The sequence below is a fragment of the Rutilus rutilus genome, assembly GCF_951802725.1.
Source record: "Rutilus rutilus genome assembly, chromosome: 2".
In the NCBI taxonomy this organism is placed as follows: Eukaryota; Metazoa; Chordata; class Actinopteri; order Cypriniformes; family Leuciscidae; genus Rutilus; species Rutilus rutilus.
The window spans coordinates 1,062,250-1,074,035 of NC_140210.1; the positions used below are offsets into that span (position 1 = coordinate 1,062,250).

Genomic DNA, 11,786 nt, shown 5'->3' on the forward strand with positions numbered 1-11,786 from the left:
TGAGTGTGATTGACAGTGAGTGTGATTGACAGTGCGAGTGTGATTGACAGTCAGTGAGTGTGATTGACAGTGAGTGTGATTGACAGTGCGAGTGTGATTGACAGTCTGAGTGTGATTGACAGTGAGTGTGATTGACAGTGCGAGTGTGATTGACAGGTCTCTGGAGCAGTTGCTGGTGTCACTACAGTGGGGTCGACAGCAAACCTACTATCCCAGCGCGCAGCCGCTCAGCACTGGAGAACTGGCCTCAGCCAATCACAAGCTTGCAGACGCCATTAACTCACACCTGCTGGGGAACGTGAGTGGCAGCGGCGGCCCGAAGAAGAGCCGGAACCAGAACCAGAACCAGAACCAGAACCAGTGCCGGAGCTCAGAGCTCTGCAACACGCCGGCCGAGAAGATGGCCGAGAAGGTGCGGTGCTCTCTCAAATAATTATTCGAAAATATTCATCCATATCAAGAAATGAATAATTGTTATCAGGGTTTGAATTTAACTTTTTCAGAAGCATCTGGTTGTTGGTTTAGATGTTTTCCTCACTGATTGTTGTCCAGGTGCTGCGGAGTCTCGACCCCATTTCCTGTTCTGAACAGGAAATGGACGCATCACCGACTGACCCGCATCATTCCCACTTCCTGCCCGGCAAGAAGAGCATTGGGCGCTTCCACCCGTACACGCGCTACGAGAACATTACCTTTAACTGCTGCGAGCGCTGCCGCGGGGAGCTAACCGTGCTTTAGCCGTTAGACGCTAGTGCTAATGCTAGCGCTTCAGGTGCCGAAGACAAGCCCCTCAAACACACACACAACATCAGAATGACCTCTGACCTGACGCAAGCTCAACGTGCTGTAGCCGTCAGACGCTAGCGCTAATGCTAGTGCTTCAGGTGGCAAAGACAAACCCCTCGAACACACACACAACATCAGAATGACCTCTGACCTGATGCCAGCTCACAGTGCTGTAGCCGTCAGACGCTAGCGCTAATGCTAGTGCTTCAGGTGCCGAAGACAAACCCCTCAAACACACACACAACATCAGAATGACCTCTGACCTGACGCAAGCTCACAGTGCTGTAGCCGTCAGACGCTAGCGCTAATGCTAGTGCTTCAGGTGCCGAAGACAAACCCCTCAAACACACACACAACATCAGAATGACCTCTGACCTGACGCAAGCTCACAGTGCTGTAGCCGTCAGACGCTAGCGCTAATGCTAGTGCTTCAGGTGCCGAAGACAAACCCCTTGAACACACACACAACATCAGAATGACCTCTGACCTGATGCAAGCTCACAGTGCTGTAGCCGTCAGACGCTAGCGCTAATGCTAGTGCTTCAGGTGCCGAAGACAAACCCCTTGAACACACACACAACATCAGAATGACCTCTGACCTGATGCAAGCTCAACGTGCTGTAGCCGTCAGATGCTAGCGCTAATGCTAGTGCTTCAGGTGCCGAAGACAAACCCCTCGAACACACACACAACATCAGAATGACCTCTGACCTGATGCAAGCTCACAGTGCTGTAGCCGTCAGACGCTAGCGCTAATGCTAGTGCTTCAGGTGCCGAAGACAAACCCCTTGAACACACACACAACATCAGAATGACCTCTGACCTGATGCAAGCTCAACGTGCTGTAGCCGTCAGACGCTAGCGCTAATGCTAGTGCTTCAGGTGCCGAAGACAAACCCCTCGAACACACACACACAACATCAGAATGACCTCTGACCTGACGCAAGCTCAACGTGCTGTAGCCGTCAGACGCTAGCGCTAATGCTAGTGCTTCAGGTGCCGAAGACAAACCCCTCGAACACACACACAACATCAGAATGACCTCTGACCTGATGCAAGCTCACAGTGCTGTAGCCGTCAGACGCTAGCGCTAATGCTAGTGCTTCAGGTGCCGAAGACAAACCCCTCGAACACACACACAACATCAGAATGACCTCTGACCTGATGCAAGCTCACAGTGCTGTAGCCGTCAGACGCTAGTGCTAATGCTAGTGCTTCAGGTGCCGAAGACAAACCCCTCGAACACACACACAACATCAGAATGACCTCTGACCTGATGCAAGCTCACAGTGCTGTAGCCGTCAGACGCTAGTGCTAATGCTAGTGCTTCAGGTGCCGAAGACAAACCCCTCGAACACACACACACACACCATCAGAAACCCCTCCGAACCCACGTTTGGGGTCAGAGATGGCCCTGTTCCAGGTTTATTGGCCCTCATGTTCTTCCACTCCTGTATGATTATATTTCTTCACTCAGAAGATGTTGAACACACACACACACACACACACACACACACTGTGTCAGAACAGTAGACGGAGTAAATGATGACGCTCATGGATCGCTGTGGCTGCCGATTTTAAAATATAAAAAGTGCAAGATTGTGTGTGTGTTTTCATGGCTTTAGTTTGACGTGTGTAGGATGTGTTTGTGTAATGCAGTGTTTCTGGAATATAATGCGTGACTGTATTTACATTGTTTCATACTTCATCAATATGAATCTAGGTACTCTTTTAAAGTGTTTTCCTGGACCAGAGTGAATCAAATCTTTGTTTTTAAAGTATTTTAGTGATATTTTCTCCATCATCTTCCTTTATCAAAATAAAAAAAATTGTAATGAAACTTTTGTTTTTATCATACGAGTAAAAAAATCTTATTTTTAATGCAACAATTCTTTGATATGAAAGCAGAGGAAAGATTATCAGTGTTTCTCTATCAGTTTGAAATTAATGATTGAAATGTGTAAAATAATTGTCCAGATAGTTTCATAGTGAAGTAGAGATAGTAGAGTTTCATCACTGCAATATGAGAACGAGACTGTGTTTTCTGTTTATTTAATTTCACTGGTGAGTGATTCTTTGAAAAATAATTAGTTCATTAGAATTGAATAATTCAATAAATAAGAAATTCATTTATTTGTAAGAATTTAATATATTAGATAAATTAAATTAGAACAAGAAATTAATTAGAAAATGTCATAATAATTTGAGAAATAATTAGATTAAAGAAGAAATTAGTTAAAAATTAATAAATCCAAAATTTTATAAAAATTAAGAATTGAATAATTCATAAGAAATTAATAGATTAATAAGAAATTAGAATACAAAATAATTAGAAATTCATTTGTAAGAAGGATTTAATAATTAGCTTAAAAATAAGATATTACAATAATAAATAATTAGATAAGACATTAGAATAAGGAATAGACATTTATTAATTCATAAGAAAATAGAGAAATAATAAGAAATGCATAATCCATAAGAAATTCATGATTTGATCAAAAATGAGAAATTAGAATAAAATTGAATAATTAGAAATTAATTCATAAGAACAAATTAATATGATAAATAAGAAATTAGAATAAGGAATAATAATTAGACATTCATTAAGAAGAAATTAGAATAAGGAAATGAATAACTAGAAATTAAATAATTTATAAGAATTGAATAATTAGATTCAAAATAAGAAATTACTCAAATTACAATATTAAGAACTTAATTAATTCATAAGAACAAATTAGATAAGAAATTAATACATTTTTTTCTGCCAATTAGATAAATAAAAATTGTCAAAAAAAAAAAAGTAATGCTTATTGTCTTTATGCAGAATATAATGTCCTATTTTTGTCTTTTTTTGGTGTGAAATATCATCATAACATCAGCCATATGACATAAGAAGCATCTGAATTAGCAATGAATTCATAAGAACAAATTAGATAAGAAATTAATAAAAAATTTCTGCCAATTTGATAAATAAAAATTGTCAAATTGCAAAAAAAAAAATTTAATGCTCAGAAAAACACGCATAAACAACACATATTGTCTTTATGCAGAATATAATGTCCTATTTTTGTCTTTTTTTTGGTGTGAAATATCATAACTTCAGCCATATGACATAAGAAGCATCTGAATTAGCAATGAATTCATAAGAACAAATTAGTAATTTGAATAATAAGAAAGACAAATCCCTCCAATTAGATTTAATTGTCATGAAAATGTCAAAAAGCAAAACAATGTAATGCTCAGAAAAACATGCTTTATTGTCTTTTTTGGAGTGAAATATGAGCACACTGCAGTTTTATATGAATAATAATATAATCATCTGAAATCATTTAGCCTAATTGACTCACAATAAACAAACAACAGTAAAAAACAGAATTACATTATTATCCTTCCTTTTTATTGACACAAAATAAGCATCAACTACAGTATTACATTATTACCCCTCCTCCCACTACATCTTTCTCTCTCGTCCTCTTTTGTGTCCGTCGGTTTTGTTTTTCGGAGCCGCGGAATTATTTCGTACGAATTGAGTCTTTCCGGTTCTCATCTGATGAAATCCGCAGTGTTTCCTCTTGGGCACGAACTCCAGCGCCGTCTTCCAGTTCCCCGTTTCTTTCACGGTGCTCAAGATGCGTATCATCTGATCCAGGGTCAGGTTCTTGGCTCCACAGTCCCAGTCCAGATACTCGTCCAGCGGGAGCCGCGCGGTGGCTAGCTGGAGCCGTTTAGCGTTAGCTAGCGAGACGCCGGACTGGATGGATCGGTCCACGATGGCGCCGACGACATAAACCTTCCTGTGGTCGAACTCGCGGAGAACGGTGGGCGAGTCCGCGGTGAGGTACACCAGATCCTCGCGTGGAAACACGTCCGCGGGTTGGCTCGCCGTGTCCGTGATTAGCATCCGCTCCCATGTTTCCGCGGCGTAGCGCTTGAGGAGCTCGCGGTGATACGCGCCGCCCGGCGTTAGCCCACAGAAGTGCAAGTGAAACGGGTCTGAGGACCGTCGGTTGAATCCTTCAGTCTCCATCAGCTGAGACACGGCGTTCTCCATCTCGCGACGCGTCATGTGACGCTCGTAGCTCATATCGTAGACTAGCGGCTGCCCGAAACGCATAGCCTGCGCCGCGCGCCAGTTCTGCAACCGATCCAAGGAGCCGCTCCAGAACTTCATGAGAAACGTGTTCTTTAGTTCCCGCTCTTCTCCGTCTGTGATCCTCTCGGGTTTCGGCTTATTCTCGCGCTTCTCTTTCTTCGAGATCTTGTGCGCTTCTTTGATGGCGAGGAACTTGAGGAACTTCTTCTTAGCGGATTTGGTGGTTAGCGCCGCGAGATCCTGGAGCTGCTCATCCGTGATGTCCTTGGGAACGAACTTCCCGGCCTGATGCCACATCTCCACCAGCTCGCGGTTGAAGTCTAGCGTGGACGGACTCGGGTCGCTCTGGTTCTCAGGCAGAGCTTGAGTCTTCATCACGGTCTTCCACACGTCCAGGTCCAGCTTCTCCTCATCTTCATCATCTTTCCCGGTGGTCCGAGAAGTGCCGATGGATCTGAGGAGCGTCTGAACCGGAGCGCGAGAGCAGATCCGCCTCACCGCTAGCGAACACGAGCGCAGGAACATCACGTCGAACACCTGAGGAAACACACACTGAGTTAATGTGATAAAGGGTTAATTCAGCCAGAAGCTATCCCATAATTCACTCGCCCTCGAGCCATCCTAGAGTTTATGACACAATCAGAGTTATATTAAACAATATCCTGGCTTTTCCCAGCTTTATAATGGCAGTGAATGGGAACTGAGATTTATTTTTAACTTTATAAACTATAATCACTGGCTTCCGGTAAAGGCCGTACACGAGTCTAGTTCCGGCGGAAGAGTGACCTCTGACCTGACGCATGACCTCTGACCCGACGAGTAACATCTGACCCAACACATGATGAGTGACCTCTGACCCGACGAGTAACCTCTGACCCAACACATGACCTTTGACCTGACACATGACCTCTGACCCGACGCATGACGTATTGTCGAACACGGAAGCGCAGAGGATTGAGCAAAACAAAACACCGGTCACGAATTAGAGTCTAAAACAAGGATTTTTAAAGAGGAAAAGTGGGAGGAGCTTGAGTTTGTTTGAACCATTAGAGGCATCGACTCTCACCTGAGCTTAGGATACTCCTACTACGTCAGGTCAGAGGTCATGTTTCAGGTCAGAGGTCATGTTTCAGGTCAGAGGTCATGTGTGGGGTCAGAGGTCACTCTTCCGCCAGAACTCGGCTCGTGTACGACTGTTACCAGAACCAGTGAGTACAATTTATAAAGTTATAAATAAGGATTTTGAGTGGCAATATTCACTCCCATTATAAAGCTGGGAAGAGCCAGGATATTTTTTTTGTTCAGATGAAAGAAGAAAGTCATAAACCCCAGGATGGCATGAGAGTACATTTTCATTTTTTAAATGTTACTACTTGATTCAGAACGTTCAGAGAACATTCAAAAGTAACATTCCCATGTTTGAAGAATGATACATTATGTTTCCTGAACGTTCGAATAACCAAGAAAACCCGTTTTTAAATCATTTTCAAACTGGACGTTCACAGTTAAAAGCGTCACACATGCGATGGTGCAAAAAAATGCATAATTTATGTATAGACTTATCAGAGACATTTAAACAGCAAAATGTCAACAACAAACAACTAGGAAACAGCAAAATATTAAATAAAAAAGAACCGGCGATACTGTGACAACTAGCCCCAGCCTCCCCTATATCTATAATAACATTCACACACATACATCACAAATGTAAAATCAATCTACCATCAGCTGTATTTCTGTATGTCCACTCAGAAGTCACTAACGAGCCCTCAAGAGGACACACGCTGCAAACGTGCATGTCGGTGTGCAACAGTAAAAGATGACCGTGCGGAACTCTGCTTTCGCTTAGTAGCTTAGCTGTCTGTAATAATTCGATATTTTAAAACCTGCTTAAATTCCCAGATGTGCATTTTTATTCATGACAAGTAAAATAAGTAACATCACTAAAAGTAATAACACATTTATGTTGACAAATGCAAACAGTGTAGGAACTATTGATGGCGTTTCTACTCGGCTCGCTTGTAATGGTACACCGCACACTAGTAAACATCCGCTAGACACACTGCAGATAGTGAGTTAAAATTGATTATTTAGCTCGTAATTCTTTAGTGAATTCAGTTAAAGCGTCATGAGCTTGTTCCTTCCTAAACTGTCGAGTAAAAAGGACATCGACGACGCCATTAAGACGGTGGCCGAGAAGGTGTTGGTGCTTCGCTTCGGCAGAGATGAGGACTCCGTGTGTTTGCAGCTCGACGAGATCGTGAGTTCATGAGCCTGAGATCTGCTTCACTGCTCAGTTACTCGCTATATGATATACGTTTACCTTTTGTATTTGTGTACGTGCATATATAATAGATTTATGCTCAATTTACATTTTTCACTCATCATATATATTTTAGGGTCTATATGACATTTTATATTTGAATGTGATAGGTGTATATATAATAGTTCTATTTTTAACTAAATTAATAGCTAAATTTGCATACTGTAAAATCGCATTTAACATAAAAGTTTGTAAATATATATTTATGCACACATACACACACACTCACTCTCTCTCTCTCACACTTACACACACTCACTCTCTCTGTCTCTCTCTCTCTCACACACTCACACTCTCTCTCACACTTACACACACACACACAAACAAACTTACACGCACATACACACTCACTCTCACACACTCACTCTCTCTGTCTCTCTCTCTCTCACACTTACACACACACACACACACACACACACACAAACAAACTTACACGCACATACACACTCACTCTCACACACTCACAACTCTCTCACACACACACACACACACACACACACACACAAACACACACTCTCTCACACACAAACAAACTTACACGCACATACACTCACACACAAACACACACATACTCACACACACTCTCTCTCTCACACAAACTTACACACTCTCTCTCACTCACTCACAACTCTCTCACACACACTCACTTTCTCAAACACACTCACTCACACTCTCTCACACACTCTCTCTCACACTTACACACACTTACTTACACACACTTACTTACACACACACACACACACACACACACACAAACACACTCTCACACACACAAACTTACACGCACATACACACTCACTCTCACACTCACACACAAACACACTCTCTCACACACAAACAAACTTACACGCACATACACACTCACTCTCACACTCACACACAAACTCAAACACAAACACACATATACTCACACACACTCTCTCACACACACACACACACACACACACACACACACACACACTCTCTCTCTCACTCACTCACAACTCTCACACACAAACACACTCTCACACACACACACACACACACACACACACACACACACTCTCTCTCTCACTCACAACTCTCACACACAAACACACTCTCTCACACACAAACAAACTTACACGCACATACACACTCACTCTCACACACAAACTCAAACACAAACACACATATACTCACACACACACTCTCTCTCTCTCACACACACACACACACACACACACACACTCACTCACTCACTTTCTCAAACACACTCACTCACATACACTCTCACACTCACATACACAAACTCACACACTATCTCACACACACAAACTTACACTCTCTCTCTCATACACACACACACACACACACACAGACTAACACTTATATTTGCAAGCTTCGATTCGACGGCACTAATATATAGTTAGTTTATCACCTATTTATATTAGCATTTTTGCATATTTAACAGCTTTTAAATGCTTAATTTGCATAAGGACACATATATATATATATATATATAGTTTGTGTGCACTTTAATACACCAATGTTTGATTTCAATTTAAGGAAGAGTCTTGTAAATCCTCTTGATCAGCAACAGTAAACTCAGCTGTGTTTGATTGACAGCTGTCAAAGACGGCTCATGATCTGAGTAACATGGCGAGTGTGTATCTGGTGGACGTGGAGACGGCGCCGCTTTACACCCGATACTTCGACATCAGCTTCATCCCCTCGACCGTGTTCTTCTTCAACGGGCAGCACATGAAGGTGGACTACGGGTGAGCCGCGTATGCTAATATCAGATCACACAACAGGAAGTGCTTTGGCACAAACAGGAAATGTGGTTAAACTGAGAAGTTTCGCTGGTAAAATTACATTTAAGTTCTGCTGAGGCTGATGTTTCCAAAGAAGACGCGAGTTTGGCAACAAGACGAGCAGAACTTTTTATTGAAGATGCACATGAAATCATGCTAGCAACGTTAAAACATGCTAACAATGTGCTAAAACATGTGGGAAACATGCTAGCCACATACGATATCAAGCTTGAAAACATACCAAATCATGCTAGCAACATAGTAAATTGTGCGAGCAACATGTTAAAAAATGCTAACAATGTGTTAAAACAAGCTCATAACATGTTAACAACATACTAAATCATGTTAGCAACATGCTAAAACATGTTAACAATGTATTAAATCATGCTAGAAACATGCTAGCAATGTTTCATCATGTTAGAAACATACTAGTAACATACAAAACATGTTAACAATGTGCTACATCATTCTAGAAACATTCTAGTAAAACATACTAAATCATGCTAACATATGTTAAATCATGTTAATTCAAGCTAGAAACATGTTAGCAATGTGCTAAAACATGTGGGAAACATGCTAGCCACATACTATATCATGCTAGAAACATACCTAATCATGCTAAAACATAACTAATCATGCTAGCAAACATATTAAATCATGCGGGCAACATGTTAAAAAATGCTAACAATGTGTTAAAACAAGCTCATAACATGTTAGCAACATACTAAATCATGCTAGAACATAAAACATATCAATGCGTTAAAACATACTGAAAACATTCTAGCAAGATACTAAATCATGTTAGCAACATGTTAAAACATGCTAGCAAAATACTAAATCATGTTAGCAACATGTTAAAAAATGTTAGCAAAATACTAAATCATGTTAGCAACATGTTAAAAAATGCTAACAATGTATTAAATCATGCTAGAAACATGCTAGCAATGTTTCATCATGTTAGAAACATACAAAACATGTTAACAATGTGCTACATCATTCTAGAAACATTCTAGTAAAACATACTAAATCATGCTAACATGTTAAATCATGTTAATTCATGCTAGAAAAATGTTAGCAATGTGCTAAAACATGTGGGAAACATGCTAGCCACATACTATATCATGCTAGCAACATGCTAAATCATGTTAGCAACATGTTAAAACATGTTAACAATGTGTTAAACAAGCTCATAACATGTTAGCAACATACTAAATCATGCTAGAACATAAAACATTATATCAATGCGTTAAAACATACTGAAAACATTCTAGCAAGATACTAAATCATGTTAACAACATGTTAAAACATGCTAGCAAAATACTAAATCAAGTTAGCAACATGTTAAAAAATGCTAACAATGTATTAAATTATGCTAGAAACATGCTAGCAACATACTTAATCATGTTAAAACGTTTCCTATTTGTTAATCATGTTAGAAACATGTAAAATCATGCTAGTTGTGTGCTAACTCACGTTAGAAACATGCCTTCAACGCGTTAAATCATGTTAAGAATGTGTTAAAATATGTTAGCAACTTGCTAAACTGTTAGCTAAGTGTTAGAAAACACTGTTTGAGTGAAATCGTTCACAAACTTCACTCGTCTAGTTTCCTCTTCATACATCAGCTTCTTCCTTGACACTTGAATCGAGTTATTAATGTATTTGCACGCATTCAGATCTCCAGATCATACCAAGTTTGTGGGAAGCTTCAAAACCAAACAGGACTTCATGGATCTGATCGAGGTGATCTATCGAGGCGCCATGAGAGGAAAACTGATCGTTCGAAGCCCGATAGACCCGAGAAACGTCCCCAAATACGACCTGCTGTACCACGACATCTAGAGCCGAGCAGAGCTGGTGTTTCATGTAGAGTTTCCTGTGGAAACAACAATCTGGTGTATTTATTCTGCCAAACATTTTTGTATTATGTTTTTAAAATAAAGCTTATTGATTTCACACTGACCTGTGGTTTCATGACCATTTTAAGGTAATTTTACACTATTTAAAAGCCCCCCTGTGGTGTAAATCCAGCTTTTAATGTTGTTTATGTGTCTATGTGGTGTTTTTAATCTGCTTTAAGACAAAGCATGTGTAAATTCATAAGTCGACACCATTGCTGAGTATTTCCTCCTTAAAACTGCAGTGAACCAAAGACAGTCTCAAAAACACGCTTTGAAATCGCTGGTGTTTCTGACGTCACAAACTACCTTGTAACCAATCAGATCAACGTGTGATCGTCAACCAGTGGATCTCTGAGCTGAGTGAGTGAGTGGAGGCGGGGTGAATTTGCATATTCATAGAACCGCGCATACTAAATGAGGCAAGGGTGTCGAGTTACATTCAAGATATTTTAAGGCATGACATTTTTTTCAAAGAGTTTTAAGGGATAAAATTGACTACTCTTGTTTACGGGGGTGTGTGTGTGTGTGTATGAATGTGTGTCTGGTGTGGGAGGTAGGGGGTTAGTTGTGAGTGTGTGTGGGGGGGGGGTTCAGAGGTTAGTTGTGTATGTGTGTGTGTGTGTCTGGTGTGGGAGGTAGGGGGTTAGTTGTGAGTGTGTGTGTGTGGGGTTCAGAGGTTAGTTGTGTGTGTGTGTGTGTGTGTGTGTGTGTGTGTGTGTGTGTGTGTGTGTGTGTGTGTGTGTGGGAGGTAGGGGGTTAGTTGTGTGTGTGTGTGTGTGTCAGAGGTTAGGTTAGTTGTCAGTGAGAAATGTTGACATTGAGCCACTAAATCTCCAACCTCCGGAGAATCACCCGTTTTAAACAAACGCTGAACAGAGGAGAGTCTGCTGAAGAAAAGAGAACGAGAC

General features: G+C 40.9%; 3 protein-coding genes across 4 annotated transcripts in view; 2 read left to right on the forward strand and 1 right to left on the reverse strand.

The window, feature by feature from the left end:
• blzf1 (basic leucine zipper nuclear factor 1) overlaps positions 1-2,602 on the forward strand; it is an 11,479-nt gene extending 8,877 nt beyond the window's left edge. For both annotated transcript variants that reach the window (XM_084399502.1, XM_084399503.1), the window contains exons 6-7: positions 157-412; positions 553-2,602. In XM_084399502.1, the coding sequence (XP_084255628.1) occupies positions 157-412; positions 553-738 (442 nt within the window). In that variant the 3' untranslated portion in view covers positions 739-2,602. The remainder of the gene's footprint in view (positions 1-156; positions 413-552) is intronic.
• A 1,417-nt stretch (positions 2,603-4,019) lies between these two features.
• Positions 4,020-6,687, reverse strand: trmt10c (tRNA methyltransferase 10C, mitochondrial RNase P subunit). The gene is made up of 2 exons (XM_084402089.1): positions 6,602-6,687; positions 4,020-5,416 (listed from the first exon to the last, which is right to left on the reverse strand). The coding sequence occupies exons 1-2, from the start codon at positions 6,602-6,604 to the stop codon at positions 4,238-4,240; spliced, it is 1,182 nt and encodes a 393-aa protein (XP_084258215.1). The 5' UTR covers positions 6,605-6,687; the 3' UTR covers positions 4,020-4,237.
• A 122-nt stretch (positions 6,688-6,809) lies between these two features.
• Positions 6,810-10,939, forward strand: txnl4b (thioredoxin-like 4B). The gene is made up of 3 exons (XM_084402090.1): positions 6,810-7,139; positions 8,790-8,941; positions 10,654-10,939. Exons 1-3 carry the CDS (start codon positions 7,008-7,010, stop codon positions 10,817-10,819), a joined length of 450 nt encoding a protein of 149 aa, XP_084258216.1. The 5' UTR covers positions 6,810-7,007; the 3' UTR covers positions 10,820-10,939.
• Positions 10,940-11,786: the final 847 nt, after the last annotated feature.

Bases quoted from the DNA above. Each gene is read 5' to 3' on its own strand.
- txnl4b (XM_084402090.1), top strand. From the start codon at position 7,008: ATGAGCTTGTTCCTTCCTAAACTGTCGAGTAAAAAGGACATCGACGAC. The intron at 7,140-8,789 runs GTGAGTTCATGA...TTTGATTGACAG, and splicing joins GTTTGCAGCTCGACGAGATC to CTGTCAAAGACGGCTCATGA. The intron at 8,942-10,653 runs GTGAGCCGCGTA...GCACGCATTCAG, and splicing joins CACATGAAGGTGGACTACGG to ATCTCCAGATCATACCAAGT.